The sequence below is a fragment of the Anolis carolinensis genome, chromosome 3 (genome assembly GCF_035594765.1).
Source record: "Anolis carolinensis isolate JA03-04 chromosome 3, rAnoCar3.1.pri, whole genome shotgun sequence".
Taxonomy (NCBI): Eukaryota; Metazoa; Chordata; class Lepidosauria; order Squamata; family Dactyloidae; genus Anolis; species Anolis carolinensis.
Genome location: NC_085843.1, coordinates 224,928,295 through 224,949,246, shown reverse-complemented (window position 1 = coordinate 224,949,246; position 20,952 = coordinate 224,928,295). Strand labels below are relative to the sequence as shown.

The following is a 20,952-nucleotide window of genomic DNA, read 5'->3' as shown; positions in this document are numbered from 1 at the left end:
AAGGCCTTCGACAAAGTCCCCCACGACCTTCTGGCAAACAAACTAGTAAAATGTGGGCTAGACAAAACTACGGTTAGGTGGATCTGTAATTGGCTAAGCGAACGGACCCAAAGGGTGCTCACCAATGCGTCGTCTTCATCATGGAAAGAAGTGACAAGTGGAGTGCCGCAGGGCTCCGTCCTGGGCCCGGTTCTGTTCAACATCTTTATTAACGACTTAGACGAAGGGTTAGAAGGCACGATCATCAAGTTTGCAGACGACACAAAACTGGGAGGGATAGCTAACACTCCAGAAGACAGGAGCAGAATTCAAAACGATCTTGACAGACTAGAGAGATGGGCCAAAACTAACAAAATGAAGTTCAACAGGGACAAATGCAAGATACTTCACTTCGGCAGAAAAAATGGAAATCAAAGATACAGAATGGGGGACGCCTGGCTTGACAGCAGTGTGTGCGAAAAAGACCTTGGAGTCCTCGTGGACAACAAGTTAAACATGAGCCAACAATGTGATGCGGCTGCTAAAAATGCCAATGGGATTCTGGCCTGCATCAATAGGGGAATAGCGTCTAGATCCAGGGAAGTTATGCTCCCCCTCTATTCTGCCTTGGTCAGACCACACCTGGAATACTGTGTCCAATTTTGGGCACCACAGTTGAAGGGAGATGTTGACAAGCTGGAAAGCGTCCAGAGGAGGGCGACTAAAATGATTAAGGGTCTGGAGAACAAGCCCTATGAGGAGCGGCTTAAAGAGCTGGGCATGTTTAGCCTGCAGAAGAGAAGGCTGAGAGGAGACATGATAGCCATGTACAAATATGTGAAGGGAAGTCATAGGGAAGAGGGAGCAAGCTTGTTTTCTGCTGCCCTGCAGACTAGGACACGGAACAATGGCTTCAAACTACAGGAAAGGAGATTCCACCTGAACATCAGGAAGAACTTCCTCACTGTGAGAGCTGTTCGACAGTGGAACTCTCTCCCCGGGGCTGTGGTGGAGGCTCCTTCCTTGGAGGCTTTTAAACGGAGGCTGGATGGCCATCTGTCGGGGGTGCTTTGAATGCGATTTCCTGCTTCTTAGCAGGGGGTTGGACTAGATGGCCCATGTGGTCTCTTCCAACTCTACTATTCTATGATTCTATGATTCTATTCTATGAATTATATACAAATTCCCCAGAGGAAAACGAGAAGAGATTCAGAATAGAATATTTTATATCACACCAATTGGTAGAATTCATGGAGATAGTGATGATCCTTTTAAGGACATAAGAGTTGCTTTGTTTGTTTAGAGTAACATCCATCGTATCCAGAATACTCTGCCTGAATAAACAGTGGCTAGCTGCACAGACAACCCTTGAAGCACATATATGATGCCCATTCTCTACAGAGGACCGTTTGTCTGGTAACTAGAGTCACTGGTTTGCACATGAGGGAGCTGTTGTGGCTGACAACAATTCTTGGTTCTAAGTCCTCTGTCCTCCAAAACCATCAAACCCAGTGTTTATTAGTACTCCTCATTATTGTAGAATGTTGAACCTGTCCTGAATAGAGTTAGACTGTAGTTAGCAAAGTAGATGTTTTACTAGGCATTACTCCTTGCTTACTAGGCTGTTTGGTATTCTTATAGGTGTTCATCAAATGCTTTTAGTGTCAGTGTTATTTTTAAAAGGTCAGGTAGCATCCCAAAACTTTCTATTTTTATTCCATTTTTGAAGATCATAGTCGTGAGTTGAAAGAAGTAAAGACTGAACTTTCAACTTGTATATACTTGCATAGTTTAAATCCTATTAATATCTGTGGGTGTTTGTACATAGTAATTCGCTGAGCACAAGGATTGCAGTCTTCATTATTCGTTCACTTGCTTGCTACAAAATGGAGAGGAGGTTTACAATCTTCTTCTCTGAGAAGCTTAAAATAAAGAAGAAGCTGTGCCAGTAAAGCCTTGTAATTCTAAAACAAACCCACACAAGTACAATACATGCATCTAATAAACCGCTCTGAGCAAAGCCTTGTCTTGGACAAAGGTTACAAGCATCACTGTAACCTTGGTACCTGGTCTATTTCTGGATTACTCATGCTGTGCTAGATGCCTATGCACAATTCAGCAGTCTGTATGAAATAGTTCTCTGGCTCCAGGAGCAGTTTAGCCTGTTTTGCTTGTTCTGGCTTATGATGGCTGCTTCAAGATTTGCTGCTTGTTTTTTTGCCTAGTCTTGGACCTACACCCCAAATTTCCCATTTAAAGAATATTTTCTTTAATCAAGCAGTTCATGAATAATGTCTAGCAAATTTTCAGTGCTTGCTACTGTTCCCTTCCACTTCTTGCATACATAGGTTTTTTTTACATCATGCACATATATCTGTGTATATATATATATCTACTCAGTGCTTATATTTGCTTATTAGAGATTGATTGTGTGGATTGAACAAAATTCCAGTCTTGTTTTTTGTATATAATGCAGTGCGTGCAAATGTGTATGCAGATGTAGAACTGTTGTGTTTTGGACCTTTCAGGCTTTTTGTAATCTGTTCTTCAAAAAATGGCCACATTCAGCCTTTTTTGTTTATATAGTTATGTCATAAACATTCTGGGAATATTATTAAGTTAGGAGTGAAAACCTTTTGTTCTCAAGACTGGAAAGACTACTAACTATATATTTAAAAATGTAATGTGGCACTTTATTATGGAGTAAACAGCAAAACCACTGAACCTAATCACACCAAATTTGGCCACAAAAGACATAGTCATCCAAGGTGTGTCTTTCAATTAAAAAAACCTAGAAAAATAGTCCAAATTACAGAGGATGAGGAAGAGCCTTTCTCCCCCTAACTGCCAGTTAGAAAGGTAGGCTCTGCTGCCTTTTAGCCCCCCCCCCCCCCCGCTGCCTTTAGGCCCCGCCCCTTCATGTCCTAGCAACTCCCTCAGCCAAGATAGTGCCCAGGGCACAGGCAGAGTGCACTTAGGCCTGATCCACACTGCCTATAAAATACAGATTATCTGATTTGAACTGGATTATATGGCAGTGTAGACTCAAGGCCCTTCCACACAGCCATATAACCTAGAATGCCAAGGCAAATAATCCACAGTATCTGCTTTGAACTGGATTATCTTGAGCCCACACTGCCATATAATCCAGTTCAGTGTGGATGTTATACAGCTGTGTAGGAGGGGCCTCATATAATCCAGGTCTAAGCAGATAATATAAGATTATAAATATAATATGTAATAATTACATTGACAGTGACATGAAGATTTGCATTTAAGGCTTGTACAGACCTGTATTTTTATGGATTAGAAATTGCCAAACCTGGAAATAAAGTGATGGTTGAGCTAGAAGAACATACATGTTGAACCAAGTTATGATGACAGGAAATATATTCCTTCAAGATGGTGAACTGAGACATAGCAGTAGGGTAACAGATGTGTTTGCTTCAAGACAGAAAGTTCTCTTTGTTATTTTATTAGCAGGATAGCAAAATAATGTTCAGTGACTTTGCAGTTAAATTAGCACATATTTGTTGTCTCTTAATTTGGAATTAAATAAAATTGCCAATGAATTGAAGAATTGTGATACATAAGTCTGAAATAGTTGTTGTATGAGGTTGTTTGTCTTTTAGATGTCTTACTTTTTGTCTGTCAGTTCTTTCCTGTGGGATTTGATGTTCTATTTAGGACTTTTGTGATCTAGCCAATAAATAATTCTACAATTCACAGGTTGCTTTTAGAACATTATTTGAATATTCAGTTGCCTAACCATAGTCAGTAGAAACAAAATGATATAGGTTGAGTACCCCTGACTTGAAGTGCTTGGGACCAAAAGTGTTTTGGAATTTGGAATACTTGTATTTTCGTATATATACATAATGATGTTTCTTGGGGTACAGTTAGGAATATGGCTTTTGTTTATATTTCATATGTGCCTTATGCACATAGCCTGAAGGTAATTTTACACATTTTTTAAAAAAAAGAATGCAATGCTTGAAGCTAGGTTTGTGTACATCGAATCATTTGAAAGCAAAGGTATCACAGTTTCAACCACTGATGTGGTCAGTTTTGGATTTTAGAGTACAGGCAGTCCCCAAGTTACGAACAAGATAGGTTCTGTAGGTTTGCTCTTAAACTGAATTTGTATGTAAGTTGGAATAGGTACATTTTTAAGTGTAACTCCTGTTCAGAAGATTTCACCTTATTTTCTTTCCCTGTGACACCTTGCTGTTGAAAAATCTAGTTTGTTGTAGAAACAAAGATGGAAGATAAAACTTTGGTGGAGACACCGTTTCCCCATGATAACTCTTCCAGGAGTTAATTTCCCTTCCGAGGGGTAGATTTCTCTCACTTCCTGTTGTTTCACCCCATTCTTAACTATGAGTCGTTTGCAAGCTGGGTGTTTGTAACCTGGGGATTAACTGTACTGGCATTTTGATTTTGGAATTTCGGATGGAAGTTGCTCAACCTGCATTAAGAAAGATAGTTTTTCCTGGTTTAGTAAGTCCTGGAATGTAGCTCATTTTAGAGGATATTATGCCCTCTTTTATTGCATTGCTTTTGAAAGCTATTAATATTCACCCCTCTGCTCTGGTACACAACTTTTCTCATATAGTCTAAAATGTGTAAAGTGGTCTAATGTAGTGAATGCAAACTGTTTTTTAAATAAAGAATCACAAGACGTATGCCTTTAGAGAACAGATAGGAAATTAAAAATTTATGGCAGAAAAGAATCATACTAAAATGTGATCATGCTTAATTTATTTGTGGGTTTTTTCCTCTCTGTGAAATCCTTTGAAAATATACTGCTGCTTTCATGAGATAGCCTTGTGGAAAAGGTGTTTCTTCTCTGTTTCCAGTGTTAACATAGATGTTGAGAATTTGTAGATATGATTCAGTTCATTTATTCCAATTTTTAGTAACTCTTAATCACTTTTTAAAAGGAAATCTATCCAGTCTGAAAAGTCTTGGTTTGAGATATAACCGGCTGTCAGCAATACCCAGGTCGCTAGCACAGTGCAGTAAACTCGATGAGCTGAATTTGGAGAACAACATTATTTCTGCTTTACCAGAGGTAAGAAGCCATGCTGATTGAACAGAGTTTTTGCAAAATCAATGAAAATAAAAACATTGAAAAGTAAATCTTTGCTTCCCATGAAGAAAGGTGTGCACATTATAGATGTAAACCCATTCCTTAAGGACTGAGTGTCATGTTGTCTTGCGACAGATTTTGTGTGTATGGCACAGAGACAGACTTTTGGTGTCCATATACATAATGAATGCTGACATGTTTCAGGATTTGACTATTTCATATGAATAATTCTTTCTATATTTTGCTTGAGTGATGATTTATTTAATGAAAGCCTTTGTTGAAAAATTAGCCAGTTGTCAGGTAAATGCAGGGATTAACTAATAGAGTGAATTTGGATACTTAAATCTAGAGACCTACTTTGGTAAGTCTGCAGTGTGTGAAAATATATATTCAATATGCTTTGGCTGGTATTTTTCAATATTCATCTGCCTGCAAATTGTGACATGATACAAAAATGCTAAATTTTCAAAACTGCTAGATATTTCCTGTTTCCCTAAAGAAAATAATATTTCGTTTTGTTTTGAAGAATGCTTTCAATGAATAATTTCTTGTGCAGTTACATGTGATAATGATTTCAACTTAATATATATTGATCTATTACACTGAAATTGGCCTTGCTTTTAATGAAGAAAAGTGATCTGGAATTGAGAGAATGCTGAAATCTGCAGAACTGAATGTAAATGAGTAGTGTTGCCACAGATTGGAAATGAATTAATATTGCTTGAAGAAATTGCTAATGGAAGAAAGAACAAAGCTTTTAAGAACAAAGCCAAGCCACTCCTAAGTACATTATGAAAGTCACTGAAGTATAATTACACATACAAAGGAGACTGACTGGAAAACAGATTGCTCTGTTGTAAGATACATTGGCTCCAAGTGCAAAACTCTTTTAAAAAATTGCTTTACTCACAAGCGATGCATATAAGTCATAATTATTGCTGAGAAGGAACCACTTACATGCTAGTATAATGGTGTAGTCCATTAGATCAAATCTCTGTGGCGGCAGAAGAAAAGAAGTGCAGTTGGCTTTCAACTTTTGCATGCGTTAGGTGTACAGGATCACTATGAAAGTGGAAAAACCATGAATTTTTAAAAACCCTCCCCAACATGCATGTTGCTGCTGCAAAAATCTCCATCTCACATTGATTTTGCCTCTGCTGCATCTCCATTGCATTTGTCTTCTAGAGCAGTGATACTGCTCCAAAAATCTGTATGTCAGCATCCTTCTGTTCACTCTCCCCCTCCCGCCACCTTTGCTGCCCTCTTTCCACTCTGCCACTACTTTCACTTCTAAGCTGTCCCTTTGTCTACCTTCCTCCCTGACTTGGAGCTGGATGCAGGTTTCTTGGGCTATCATAGTTTTCTCATGGTATGACATTGCTTGTTGGCTATGCTGGCTGGAGATGCACACAGAACAGAGTGCATGCATGTGTGAGTGCAGATGTCTGGAAAGGAATCCTGGTGGTGGTGGTGGTGGTGGTGGGTTGCTGCTATGTCCCGTTGCTTCCTGGAATTTCTTTTGAAGATGCAAGACACCTCTGTTCCTTCCCTAGAACATTTTCCTAGTTGAACTCAGTCCTTCCTTGACTTGATCAACTTGATCAAGTGATTCAGTTTTAAACTTTGGTGACTGCACCTTATGGATCTTAGAATGCGGAACTTACTGTGTTGTTTAAATCATGTCATAGCATAGCTGAGGTAGTATTGACTTGGATTGAACATTAGATAAACAGTGAAATGAATTCCTATAATATGAAGATATGATGATAAATGGTGGCGAGAGTATATGTTACGTCTCTGAAAGAACATCCCAGTGCCATTGATAGCATGCTGAGTTTGTTACTGTACTATAATCGGCAAAGCTATCTAGACATTACCTCACTACATAGGTTACGACTATGTTTTCATGTTTCTCACAGTTTACTTTCAGCTATTACTTTGGGGAAATAAATTGCCATGACAATGAGCACTGATTTATTTTGTTAATGTCAGGCATTTATTTTTAAGTACATGTGAATCAGCAGTTATAGAAGTGCATGTGCAAGTAGACAATGCTTCTTCATAACAGCTTTGGTAGGGAAAATGCCAATTTAATTTCAAAACTGAATTTTAAGTGTCTGAGAAAATAGATTTCACCTGGCACTGAAAAGAGTACAAAACTGAAGTTGTATACATTTCATATGGTAGAATATTTTTAAAAAATGGAGCCACCAAAGAGAAGGACTTATTTGATGATACCTGTACTTCTTTCATTGTCAGCATATAGAGAAGGCTGTCTTCGATGATAAAAGGAAATAGATACATATAGTAGGAAGCAGAAAGGTATTTTGATTGCATGCTATTTAGGTCACAGAAGATGAGCACTAGTAACTTGAGGTTTGATGCCAAATAAAAGAACAAAGATCACTCTTTTCAAATAGTCCTACCAGCATTATAGTGGCAAAACTCTGTATAATCTGGAACATCTCTATCATTTTCATGGACAGCCATTCTTATAATACTTGCTTTACAGTTCTTGGATCATAATAATCATCTGTCCCTTTTTAAAAAGTTTTAAATTGAATTTTATAATCATAATCATAACAGTAATACTTCTCTTTCTTTAACATTTTTAACATTTGCCTTCCAAATCTTCCTATATTCCGTCCCTCCCTCCCTCCTCAACCACAGTATATTACTATTAATCTACTGATCTGTCCTCATCCAGGAAAAGGAATAGTGATAGGTTCACCCATGATTGAAATCAATCTGCAAGCTTCTCCTCATGAGACAGTGTAGTGGTGTGTTAGAAAGGAAAGTTGAGAAGTTATTCTGGTGTTGTAAAAACAATAAGGAAAATATATGTTTTATGGAAGTTTTATAACCGTTTTAACTGCTTCATTTACATGTTGCTTTGGGGGTCCTCTTTGTACTAAAAACAACTTAAATCTATAAGTAACGCTACTAAAGTTTCTGATAATATGTGAAAGTCAAGTTACATGCAACAGAAAAAATAATAATTTAAATGTTGTATTTGAGTATTGAGTGCTTCTCTGAATGTGTGATTTTGTTTTCTTTTCCTCAGGGTCTTTTATCCAGCCTTGTGAATCTGACTAGTCTAACTCTGGCAAGGAATTGTTTTCAATCATATCCAGTGGGTGGTCCCTCGCAATTCTCCACGATCTACGCACTCAATATGGAGCATAACCGCATCAATAAAATCCCTTTTGGAATATTTTCCAGAGCGAAAGTGTTGAGCAAGCTGAACATGAAGGTGAGTTATTTACCAGGAGCTGATTTATATCTGGGTTGCTATGGTTAAAAAACCTCACATATTCAATGAAAGTACAGTCAAAATATGCCATTAAAAGGTTTCTCCAGTTGGTAATTTTGAGGTTTTAAAGGTGAAAGCTGAAAGCTGAAGAATATTTCCATCTCTTTTCCTCCAATAAGCAAGGTTGAAAAATTAAAAACAGAATTGCTGTCATAATTCTTTTTTCAGGATCTTACTTACTGGCAGGAGGAAGAAGTGGAAAACTCCTTCTCCTGCACCCTAGTTGCCAGCAAAACAAACTTCCATCCCTCAGTGTGGCTTCTGCCTGGTAAAGTAGGTTTGGGAGGGCATTTACAATTATGGCAATAGTCCCATGCTTGTCACTACACAGTGTTAGTGAATACTGGTTCTCTACTTCTAAATAATGGAATCTGTAAATGCAGTATAAAATACAGGCCATTGCTTTTAACAATTCATGTAATGTTTTCACTTTATCTTTGAGGTTTGAAATAAATATCTAATATATATCTAACAAAGATATTTATATATCTTTGCATCAACTGGAGGCCCCTCCCCGCAATAACATGCTATGCTAGTTTTATATATATGTGTATATATATGTGTATATACACACACACACACACACATATATGTGTGTGTGTGTTTATATATATAATTTACAATAATATATAATTATAACATATTGTATATACATATAATATTCATAATATTATATTGTAATACGATATAATACTAATAATATAATATAATATAATTATAAAATATTACTAATAATATTACAATATATTGATACAGTACAATATAGTAATTTATTACCAGTATTGTACTACATTAATATAATATTGTATGTAAATTTAATTTGTAAGCCGCTCTGAGTCCCCTTCGGGGTGAGAAGGGCGACATATAAATGTAGCAAATAAATAAATAACATAACATAACATAACATAACATAACCCAGAGCATGCACTGACATCTAACAGGAATTGGTAGCTGACTCCTTTCCCCTCTACACAGCTGCTACAAGCTCCTGCAAAGAACAGATATCCAGTTTAACAGTTAGCATTTCAAAATCTCAGAGTCTAAATGCTAATATGTTCATCCTCTCCCTCATGAACCAGAAATCTATTTTCTCCCATAAGGAGAGATATCATATAATATCCTGAAATTCTTTTGAGTATATTAAGTTGTTTCAGTTGTTACTGGTAGTGTGAAAAATAGAAGGTCTGTTCTAGTTCAAATGCTAAATGATACCTTGGCATACTAGAAAATACTATTGTAAATAGTGGTGTCAGAGGCACAGACTGTTTGGCTTGTCCATAAAAGTATAATATTCAGGTTGCGCTTTCTCAGAGAAATGCCTTTTGGTCAAAAAGCAAGCTCATGCTTGAGATTAAGTATTGAATTGCTGAAAGCAAGTTTTTATTATTGTTTTATTTGGCGTCTTGGTGAACTCTGTTGCAGCACATTATTCCTTTCATTTGGTGAAGATCTAAATCCAAGGAGCTCTTTGCCAATTTTATTACACAAGTGAGGAGTTTTCTTTTGCAGAGAACTGGTTCTTTTTAATGCAAAATTACACTTTAAATTTGTCTGAATATTAATCGCCAGCCAGATTTTTAGTGGAACTACCTGGGCAGATTTTGTGACAAATACTTCAAATAATACATGGTTTTGATTTAATTTCAAATACTTTGGGATAGGCAGAGTATAACATTGATGAAAATCTTGATCTTGCTACAGAGCAGAAATAGGAAGTCTGTGGCCCTCCAACTATAATTGAACTTCAGTTTTTATCTGTGCAGGACAACATGGTCAATGGCCAAGGATGATGGAATGTGCAGTCCAAATGTCACAGGTCTATTTGCAGCTCTTTTGGACCCCTTACTATTAACATTCCTTAATAAAAAAGGATGTTCTTGGAATTTTATTCTCTGGATTTTCCCATAGAGCTGTGATTTTTATAAGCAAGAGGACATAATGAAGGGCATGGTGTTTCAGGAAATTTCTGACTAAAAATAAACTGTGTATTTTAAATTTCTGATTTAAAACAGTGGTTGAGAAAGATAGCACATGTATCTTGTTTCATACAAAAAAGATTATCTATTAATGTAATTAATACATATGTATATCCTACTCTTTTTCACATTAAATTATACATTTTAAGATACATATTAAACTGGTTGTACTATTACAACAATTAACAATGTAAAATATTTTAGTATTTTTTATTTATTGTTAGTTAAATAAGCAGTAATATGTATTTAAAACCCAGCACATTTGTTTTTATATCTATGGACATTAGGTATAAAAGAAAGTCAGTTGCTCAATGTCAACATAAATGTATGTGTATATGTTTTTAAATATATATTAAAAATGTACATAGTGCTCTGGAAAAAAATGTAGCCTTGTATTGTACTTTTCTTGATGCCTGAGTGTCCATTTGCCTATGACAGTATAGAAGGATTTTCTTTTTCCTGTCGCCTTCCACCAGCTGGTTTATGTGGAGGGGGAATTGTGTCTGATGTCAGCAGTGATATCAAGGGAGCTATTTTGAAGAAATCCACAATGATCACTAAACTGAAATATGCTTATCTTTTACAAGTGGGAGATGAGGTATTGGTGGTGGGAAATTGCGTTTAGCCAACAACCACTATTTACAGTTTAAGTGCTTGCAAAATCTATTTATCCAGTGGTAGAAGTGCATTTGGAAGGAAGTTTACATTCCCTGCAGTCCGAGGGCCCTGACCTTTCTTGCAAAAAGCTCATTACTTACACCCAGTGTAATCATAACTCAATATATCCCAGATGGATATTGCATGGAGATGATTTCATACCACATTAATACTCTAGATATGTAATAACCATAGGCTAGGCATTAGTTCTCTTGTTCCATAATGGTCACCCTCTTTTAACATGCTTAAGAGTTATGTTATAAGCGTCCATGAAAGAACTGCATTCTGATCATTATGAACTATAGCTCATATTCATCTGTGGAGATGTTTAGTTCTGGTTATTCGTTTCCACAGTGTCATAATTCTATTATTAGATTATACCATTAGATTGATTGTACAGCCTATTGCTATCATACACTGAATTGGAATCTTTTTACAAGTGATAGGCAAAATAAGATGAAAATAACAAGAACAAACTATAACAACAATAACACCGACCAACACATTTTTCTTGGTGTCTTGGTTTTTAGGCCTGTTCCTGGGGTTAATTGGGGCACTGATTCAGAAAATTGCATTGGATAGGCCGCATCAGCTTAGATATGGTTTTCATGATTTTCTGTGGGTTATTTATTTATCGTGTCAGAAGCAAATTGAGGGTACAGTTATAATATATTTAGAAAAACACAAACAAGGTTAAAAACTTGGCATTATACTAGATTTTCTTTGATTAGGAGCTGCCCAAGTTCTGTGGGTCAACAGATGGCATATCTTCTGTATTTTAAAAACTAGAGCTGATGGGCAAAAAGTAGTGCTGTTTTTGGAATCAGCAGGTCAGATATATCCAGATACAGGTCTAACATTTGAGGCACTAAAATGTATGTTGGCCAGTGTAATAAATAATCAAGTACTAATCAAGTAAATTTTAGAAGAAAAGTAATAATAACAGAAACTTTTTTATTGCATCAGAAGCAACTTGAGAACATACTGTATGTCGCTTCTGGTGTGAGAGAATTGGCCGTCTACAGAGACGTTGCCCAGGGGGACACCCAGATGTGTTAGCTAGGAGGCTTCTTTCATGTCCCTGCAAGCTAGAGATGACAGAAGGGAGCTCGCCCCATCTCGTGGATTTGAACCGGCAATCTTCAGGACAGCAATCCAACCTTCAAGTCAGGTTTAACCCATTGTGCCACCGTGGCTCCCAGAAACTAAAATAACAGGAAAAAATAAACAGAAACTAAAATAACATTAAGACAAAATAAAAACAAGGACAAAAACATCAGTGCTGGTCAAATGGGATGCAAAATTAAAAATAAGTTTAGCAGCCAACAAAATTGTTATACAGATTAATAATTTGTGAGAACTTCCTTTTATATGTGTATTGAATGTCCTCTCTAAGTTGTCTATGCTTCTTCAAACAGCTTCCTAAGTCTTTATGTTCACCGACAGGACAATCAGCTGACATCCCTTCCCTTGGACTTCGGGACATGGACCAGCATGGTCGAACTCAACCTAGCTACAAACCAACTCAACAAGATTCCAGAAGATGTGTCTGGGCTTGTTTCCCTTGAGGTGAGTGAAAAACATTAAAAGGCCAACTAAGCAAATTGTGTCAAGGATGTTTGCTGATTTTTAGCATAATCTTTCAGAGGATTAATAGAACTGTCAAATGCATGTTGGAGCATGACAGACTTTTGTGTACTCAACCTTCCTCACTGTTTTATGTATGGCATCTTAGAAGCAGATTTCACAGTTGTTGATCCCATACTCTGGTACATAGGTAAAGGTAAAGGTTTCCCCTGATGTTAAGTCCAGTCATATCTGATTCTGGGGGTTGGTGCTCATCTCCATTTCTAAGCTGAAGAGCCGGCGTTGTCCATAGACACCTCCAAGGTCATGTGGCCGGCATGACTGCATGGAGCGCCGTTACCTTCCCGCCGGAGCGGTACCTATTGATCTACACACATTGGCATGTTTTCGAACTGCTAGGTTGGCAGAAGCTGGAGCTAACAGCAGCCGCTCACGCCGCTCCCGGGGTTTGAACCTGGGACCTTTTGGTCTACAAGTTCAGTAGCTCAGAGCTTTAACACACTTCGCCACCAGCACTGTGATTTTCAAATTTATTTCTTCTTCCATCAAGTATGGATTTTCCTAATATATTTTATAACCATATATACCCATGTATACATTGACCTCATGTGTAAGTTGAGGCCAGGTTTTGCAGACAAAATTATGGATTTTGTAATGACCCATGGATATATCAAGATGGACAGGGGAAAGAAACCATTCTGCCTCAGTGGGCCAGTCATCTTTGGCTTCCACCATTTTCCTGGTCAGACATTAAAAAGATCAGAAATAATGGAGAAACTGAACATTAAGCTATTTTATTTTTTGCAAGGCCTGGACAACGTCCATACGGACTTGCTGATAGTAATGTGAAAGTATAACATTTCCTATAACTACCTGAAAAAAATTTGTACAGTTGTGTGTTTTCTCCTTACCTTTTATCATGAAAAAAATTTCTTCCATGATATCAGTTTGCAAACATCAATATGACATTAAGTGTGTTTACTAGCAGTGAGAATCTACTTTTGTTCAGTGAAGCATACACAGGTAATTGTATGTTATCGGGTAATTGCTGGTTTGACTAAAAATTTTACATGTGTTTTTCCCCCCCAGGTTCTTATCTTGTCAAACAACCTTCTAAGAAGCCTCCCCCATGGCATTGGAAATCTGAGGAAACTGAGAGAATTGGATTTGGAGGAAAACAAGCTGGAGTCCTTGCCAAATGAAATAGCTTACCTTAGAGATCTACAGGTGAATATGATCACCTTTGTCAGTAGAAAACATTTGTGTCTTAAATAATGTACACGTTGCCATATGAAAAATAGTCCTTTTTGTTTGGTTAGGTTGATGATATACTGCCAATCACTTCCTTATGAAGCAGAGAATCTCAGACTGTTTTGTAGCAGTTTGGTACCAGTTTTGCTGTTCTAGTTACTCAGAATTCTTTGCTTGAGAGTTCCACTGAATCCTGAGCACCACACTAAACTTTAGTTTCCAGTATCCTGGATGGTACATCCCAGGCATTTACAATTGGATCAAACATCTACATCCATCTAGATATGTTCTTAGAAAGGCAGCAGGGATTATGATTTGGGAAGAAAGGAACACTGAATTTCCAGTGATTGAATAAAGTTAACCATCTTGGTTTTTAAAGATTTTTGTTACAAAAATTAAATATGTTTGCATCTACATATTTCTTCCTCAGAGACTGATCCTAACGAATAATCAATTGAGTACCCTTCCTAGAGGAATTGGACACCTTATCAATCTGACGCATCTTGGACTGGGGGAGAATTTCCTTACGCAGCTTCCTGAGGAAATTGGTAAGATGTGATTGGAAATTGGTAAGATGTGAGAGCCTTTCTAGAGGTGTAGTCGATGTGTTTGTCTACTGCAATCCACAAGTTTGCCCTAGTGAAAAACCCAGTGGAAGACATTGTGTACATTCATGGGAATACTTAACAAAATAACCATGAAGTTACAAATAGAATACTCTGCTAAGTATTCAGCACCGCATGATGTTACCAAAAGTTCTAAATGTGGGCAGTATCTGTGTTTTTTCTAACTTTTGGATACGCTGCCAGTTTGATTAGTCTTTTCCAGAGATTTCCCTATTAGAACATCATTGGCATGATGCAGACTTTAAAAGTAGAATTTTGAAAATAAAGGTATCACATTGGTTTGCTCCTGTATGGGTTGATTTTTCTTTGAGTGTTAACCACAGAGCTCTGCTGTAATTGTAGGTTAAATATGGAGCTTGTTTCCAAAAGTTACCAGTAATGTGGCAGCACATTCTTGACCAGGAGCAGAATGTTATCTGCAGATAAAAATGATCAAAATGTATCAAATCTCTTTAGTACAGGGCTTGGAAAAATGCAATAGAATGCATATCCTTACCATGGTTTTTTTTCTGATTCCTGTAATATTTATTCAGATGGATTTGGTACCTTTTGGAAACAAGCTTCACAAGTGCATCTTGAATTCACACGTCATCTTTGAATAGCATAGACAGAAGGGGTTTGCTGTTCTTTGACAATTGACAGAAGAGCTTGTTACCTTTGTATTAAAAAGTCACATTCAGCTTTTCTAATTGTTTTTTTTAATGCTAATTGCAATGTTTGGCTTTCACAGGTACACTGGAGAATCTGGAAGAATTGTATCTTAACGACAACCCCCATCTAAACAGTCTACCTTTTGAACTTGCGCTCTGCAGTAAACTATCTATAATGAGCATTGAGAACTGCCCACTCAATACTCTTCCAGCTCAGATTGTTGCAGGTGGACCTTCCTTTATCATCCAGTTCCTCAAGATGCAAGGGCCATATCGTGCCATGGTCTGATGGATATCTGCCCTATTGATGTACAAAATATAAATGACACTTGGGAGTGTCGCTGTGTATATAGTATTATCGAGGCCACAAGGTGCCAGGATTGGAAAGAAGTTGGCTTGTCCCATACACTGTACAAAATGCAAAGAGCATTGTTGGTATTGTGTATGTGTGTATATATAATATAATATATAGGGTGTATATTATATTATATATAAAACATAAATAATATAAACAGGCAAATTTAAGACCACATTTATGTGTTTCTGTTTCATAGAGGAAACATAGCCATTTATGGGTTGTTTTTTTCCATTGTAAAAATGCTTGTCTAAGTTTTATTTGCTGAACTAAATGGATGTCTGGGAAATTGGGAATACCAGTTTACTTTATTCAACTGCCACATAATTGCAGATTAGTGTCAGGAACAGAATGTTTTAGATAGAGCCCTCTTCTCATTATGAAAAAAAAACCCAACATATTGGTAACATGAAGTTTTCCCTCAGCTCATATTCTTAAATGACAAAAATTCTTAGAGGTGATTTGTTCTTGAGAGCTTTTAACTTGGAGCGAATGGTCTTGTATGCTGTTTACAGTAAGAGTAAATCACTGGATTATTGTCTTTTTTGATTTACTCTTTTTAAATCATATCTAGAATTTTGTGCATATGCCGAGGGCTTTTTAATTGACTGATTTTAATAGAAAAATGGAAGCAGGAAAAGATTAATTCTGACAAAAGCTTGAGTTCATTTTAAGTCGTCAGTATCAATAACAAACATATCATATTAGAACCATTTGTTTTATAATTGGCTGCATTTAGCACACACAACACATTCTAATTTTAAAATCGACAGATTTGTTGAAAAGCTGTATGTTCTGTTAAGGTCGAATAGATGAGAATATCTATCTATATATATATATAAGGTGGCATTGATGTAAAATACAACAGGCAATTGTAAGAGTTTTTCCTGGTCTTTGTACAAATAATGAATGTGTCTTTTTTTGGAAACACTGCAGTATATGTAAGATTTACGGTTCATTGACGATGTTATTCTGGTTTATATCTTGCCTTGCCTTGTACATCCTTCCATTCTTATGGGCCGTCTGTGTCCTAGCACAATATCTCCATGCTGTGCTGTTTTGCTGCTGAACTAAATGCACTTTTCCCTTCAGCTTGGGACACTTGCTTCAAAGTAATCAGTTCAGTACCATGATTTATTCTCTTAACCTCATTCTGTCAATCTCAGTATTAAAGACTGGTCTGTTTAAAAAGGACACCTTTTCATTTGTATTTAGAACTTGATCATTCTGTAGGGGAAAAAAATCTAGTAAAGTAGTTCACATACAATTGGTGTCATTTTCATGGCTGTATAAAGGGCTAATGATGCTGCAGTGAAATAGACACTTGCTATTACACTTGGAGTACCATTTCAGTTTCATTTTGGAAGCTTCTATTGCAATTACATTCCAGATTTGTTTTCATTTTGTCAAATTTGCTATGATGGGTTTGATTCTGGGATATTAGAATTTAAAGAGTGCTGCATCTTTTGAACAAGTGTTACATCATAGTTGCCAGAGGAAGGTTTCCATCTCTTGTAGGTTTTGTAATTATTCTTATTTAGTTCTTACAATAAGATCTGATTAATGGGCACAATCTATAGATAGTCATGCATCTTTTTTCTCTCCATTGATATTAATGAGATCTAAGCTCCTGCTTGTGTGCTTAAGGCTGCACTCCTAAGCACAGCTACTTCTGAGCTAATGTGCTTAAGATTGCTGTACATTATTTTCAGTGGGATTTGGATGTTCCCGAGTTTCTCTGGGCTGAGCCCATAATCACTCCCTTGCTTCTGCTGTCTCTAAGGTGAATTCTAGCTTTCATTAATGTTTGTACTGGCAAGGAGGAAGTTCCAAAAGAAAGGCATATAGAGATATAAAACCTTAGTAGTAAAAATGACTCTAGATTTGATCAGATTTTCAAAGATTTTTTAGACTGGGTTCAGAGTTATTGAGTCCAAAGTGAGCTGGATGGAGGAAGTGGACTTCATGGCCTTGGAAATGCTGTACCATTGGTCCCGAGACCTTGGTAGTCCTTTAGGTTTTTGAGGACTTCAATTCCCAGAAGTTTCAGCCAGCTCATCCAATAGTGAGGAAATCTGGTAGCTGACGTCCAAAACACATAGAGAACAAAGTTTGGGAACCAAGTTGGGGTCTTGCTAAATAGGGTGGACTGTGCTATGTTGGAGGGGATAAGGAGAAAGGAGGAGGTATAGATAAAGGCATCTTCCACATACGTCATGGGTGCCCAATCTTTAGCTTCTTGCACCACAGTCCACCACAATAATCCTAAACAGTGTAGCATTTTAAGGGGAATGCCATGGGAAGAAGTGATTGTGGCTTTGTTATTGGCTTTGCTCCTCACATATAACTCTGAATCCATACCATAAATTCTACCACCTTTTACAAACAAAGTCTATTAATAACTATTTCACTCTCAGTGTTTATAAAAATGTATAGTTTCAGCTGTATGCAAGCCCACTTGTCTAGACATTCAATTGTGAAAATACAAAGATGCGTGTAGTGATGGTTACAAAAGGTTAAAGCCCAATTTGTGCTGAAACTGGAAACTTGTTCCATTGATTCAGTACATACGTCTTTATGTGTTGCCCACATGCATTTTTGTTTTAGGATGGGAATAATCTTTTCAAGTCAACGATTTATCTGTCCCCTTTCAAGAGTTTAGCCATGGACTGAAAATTGTTCTGGGCATCGCTGGAGGAATCTCTTTAGAAACTTTTAAAGAATTGAATTAGGTTAGTTTGCATCTAGTGAGCTGGCTTCTTCTGCCGCTTTGTGGAACTGAAGGTAGATGAAGTAGGGTTGCGTTTGTGGAATTGATTGTTTTGTCTGTAAATATAATAATACATTTGTTCATCTTGCCAAGGATTCTATGACTGACTGTTTCTCTCTAGAAAAATGCCTGCATGTTAGAAACTGGTTTTATTTATTCATTGATACACTTAGAAATAACTGGTGTTTTTTTTAAACCATAATGCAACAAATATACTTCAACATCATATGTGCACAGAAGTCATAATACATTCTAGCATTAAGCATTGAATCCATGTTTCCCAGTCCCTTTCCATTTTTGTTTCATGTTGCAGGATGAAAAGGGAATAGATTTAGAAGAAGGTAGCAATGAATTCTGGGCTTTGAAATGTTATAAAGAATTTCTTTCATAATGTAAATAATTGCCATTTGATTTTAAAACAGGGTCTTTGGATTGAAAATTATTGGGTGACCCAATGTTAGGTACTTTCCTTGGCAAATTGATGGCTTTTATTCAATGGGATCATGCCAACTTAAATATATGAAGGGAGGTATGCCATGAAGATTAAAATTTGAACAGAAGCTTGCTAAACAGAACTGAGAGAAATTAATAGATTTGTGATACTGAGACACTATCAAGATAGAAGAACATAGATATAGAGGACTGATTTTTGGAAATCATTTTGGAGATTTGCTCTTGTAATAGATGCCTTCAGTGACTCTACCAATCTAGTTTCTGATTTTTAAGTGAGGGTGCAGAATCGTTGACAATCTTTCCCAATATGTCTTAAGAGTTTTGGTGGAAGTCAGTGCATACCCTCCAGTATTTAGTAAACAACAGGTTTATTTGGAAGCTATTGCATTATCTTTTTTGTTAAATGATATGGATTGTGTAATGCAGGAAGCAATAGATTAATTTGAAACATTGCTAGTTCTTTCTGAAGTAATTGCAGTGGGAACTACTTTCCCAATTGCTGTTATGAAACAATGAGGTAAAATCCTTTTGACTGGTATGAAATGCATATCACTTAGCTAATGATGCAGTGCCACTACTGATTTGCTTTGTTGGAGTGTGTACTTCTGTTCATATAGTTCACATAATTTCATAGGAAACATTATCCTAACAGTACATATCCTCCTTGCAGTATTGAATCAGCCATATAGATTGAGCTGTAAAGGAGGACTGATTTAATTCTACTTTAGTAAGGAATAAATAAAATAATGCAGTATCCTCCTCCTAAGATTGGATTAAAACACGAAGACGTTACAAAGATCTAGCTAGCATTGTGACTCCTTTTAGAAGAGAAATGATATCTTCTTATACTACTCAGAAGATGTTAATGTCAGTCAAAATACTACATTTAGGGACAAGAGTTGGCAAGGAGTTAGGCTGTAGCCTAACTCCTTGGCTTTTAAAGACCTTTGTCTCTATTTCTTGGGGAATGTTTTTAAATTTGCTTTCTACTGAAGGCTTGCCATTTTATTATTTTGATGCCTCAGACTTTATTTTTCTTAGTTATCTTTGCCAATATGTCAGGTTGGGAGGAAATCTCGCTCTCCAAAATTGTTTTGTCAAATCTTGTGAAGAACTGTAGGGATTGAATTTCTGCCAGAAAGGCAGAAAAATTCCAAAATAGCATTTCTGACTTCATTAGTTTTTGCGGGATGGGACACTGGAGCAGCTTTGTTCTCTTCAGATATCAGAGGAAGAATGTCTCTGTAACTCTTAATCTAAATGGTGCGGAGCATTTGTATAGTCAATATTGCACTTCAATTGTATCTTTAATGCGCATGTCAAACCTTGCATTTGATTAGGTATACACTTGGCAGTAATTTGCACAACATACCAACTTTAAAAGGCACATGTAGAACAATTACTAATGATGATACTTGCAAAAAAATCGGATGGCTTTTTTGTCGTTCTACAAAGAAAGTGATTTTTCTGTTTATTATTTCAGTGTTTGGGTCTTAAACAGGACAGTGCAGGATTCTGCCTGTTTAATAGTAAGGCCTCGCTGATTTGTGATTGAAAATGAAAGTGTGTAAACAGTCTACAAAAATGTACTTTCAGAATTATTGTAATGTTGATTGTTATGTCTATAAAATTGCCTTGCTTTTTTATAAGTCATTCTGTATCAATGTATTCATTATAAATAGTATATTTGTAAATGAACTGCATTGAGTCTTTGGGGCATTTTCTAGTTGTGAAGTCTACATTTGTCTATAGGTTTATGGAGCATCATGGATGAATGACATTTTTAATTTCCATCACATAATCCCTTATTTTTCAAAGAAAGCTCCCATCTGTCCAGCATTAGGGGGGGGTTTGATGTGTATTACCCTTTACTTCCAAAGTTGCATGACAAGGAATTTGTCTGAAAGTAAGCAAGTTATGTAAAAATGTAGATCTTTATAAAAGAATCTTGGTTAAAAGCCTCTACCTCCCGTTTCTTCCTGGAAAGCCGTACAGTGGATACAATTGGATGTATCACTTCATTTGGTGGAAGGGGAAAAAACAAATCTCTCCAAGGGATTTTGATGTATATTGCATTCTCATATGTCTTATATTGAGAAGATGGAACACCACCTGGAGTCAAGCGACCTTCCTTGCAAGGACATATATACAAAAGCTACAATTTTCTCTGAATGCTTTCCAGCTCAAATTCATTATGTCATTTCAGGTAGTGTGGGTTGAGTCCACATATTGAATGTTCGTTC

At 36.7% G+C, this 20,952-nt stretch overlaps 1 protein-coding gene across 2 annotated transcripts in view; it reads left to right on the top strand.

Moving 5' to 3' along the window:
• shoc2 (SHOC2 leucine rich repeat scaffold protein) overlaps positions 1 to 20,407 on the top strand; it is a 67,714-nt gene extending 47,307 nt beyond the window's left edge. For both annotated transcript variants that reach the window (XM_062976264.1, XM_062976265.1), the window contains exons 4-9: positions 4,923 to 5,053; positions 8,136 to 8,324; positions 12,464 to 12,586; positions 13,694 to 13,831; positions 14,286 to 14,403; positions 15,212 to 20,407. In XM_062976264.1, coding sequence (XP_062832334.1) covers positions 4,923 to 5,053; positions 8,136 to 8,324; positions 12,464 to 12,586; positions 13,694 to 13,831; positions 14,286 to 14,403; positions 15,212 to 15,420 — 908 coding nt within the window. In that variant the 3' untranslated portion in view covers positions 15,421 to 20,407. The remainder of the gene's footprint in view (positions 1 to 4,922; positions 5,054 to 8,135; positions 8,325 to 12,463; positions 12,587 to 13,693; positions 13,832 to 14,285; positions 14,404 to 15,211) is intronic.
• Positions 20,408 to 20,952: the final 545 nt, after the last annotated feature.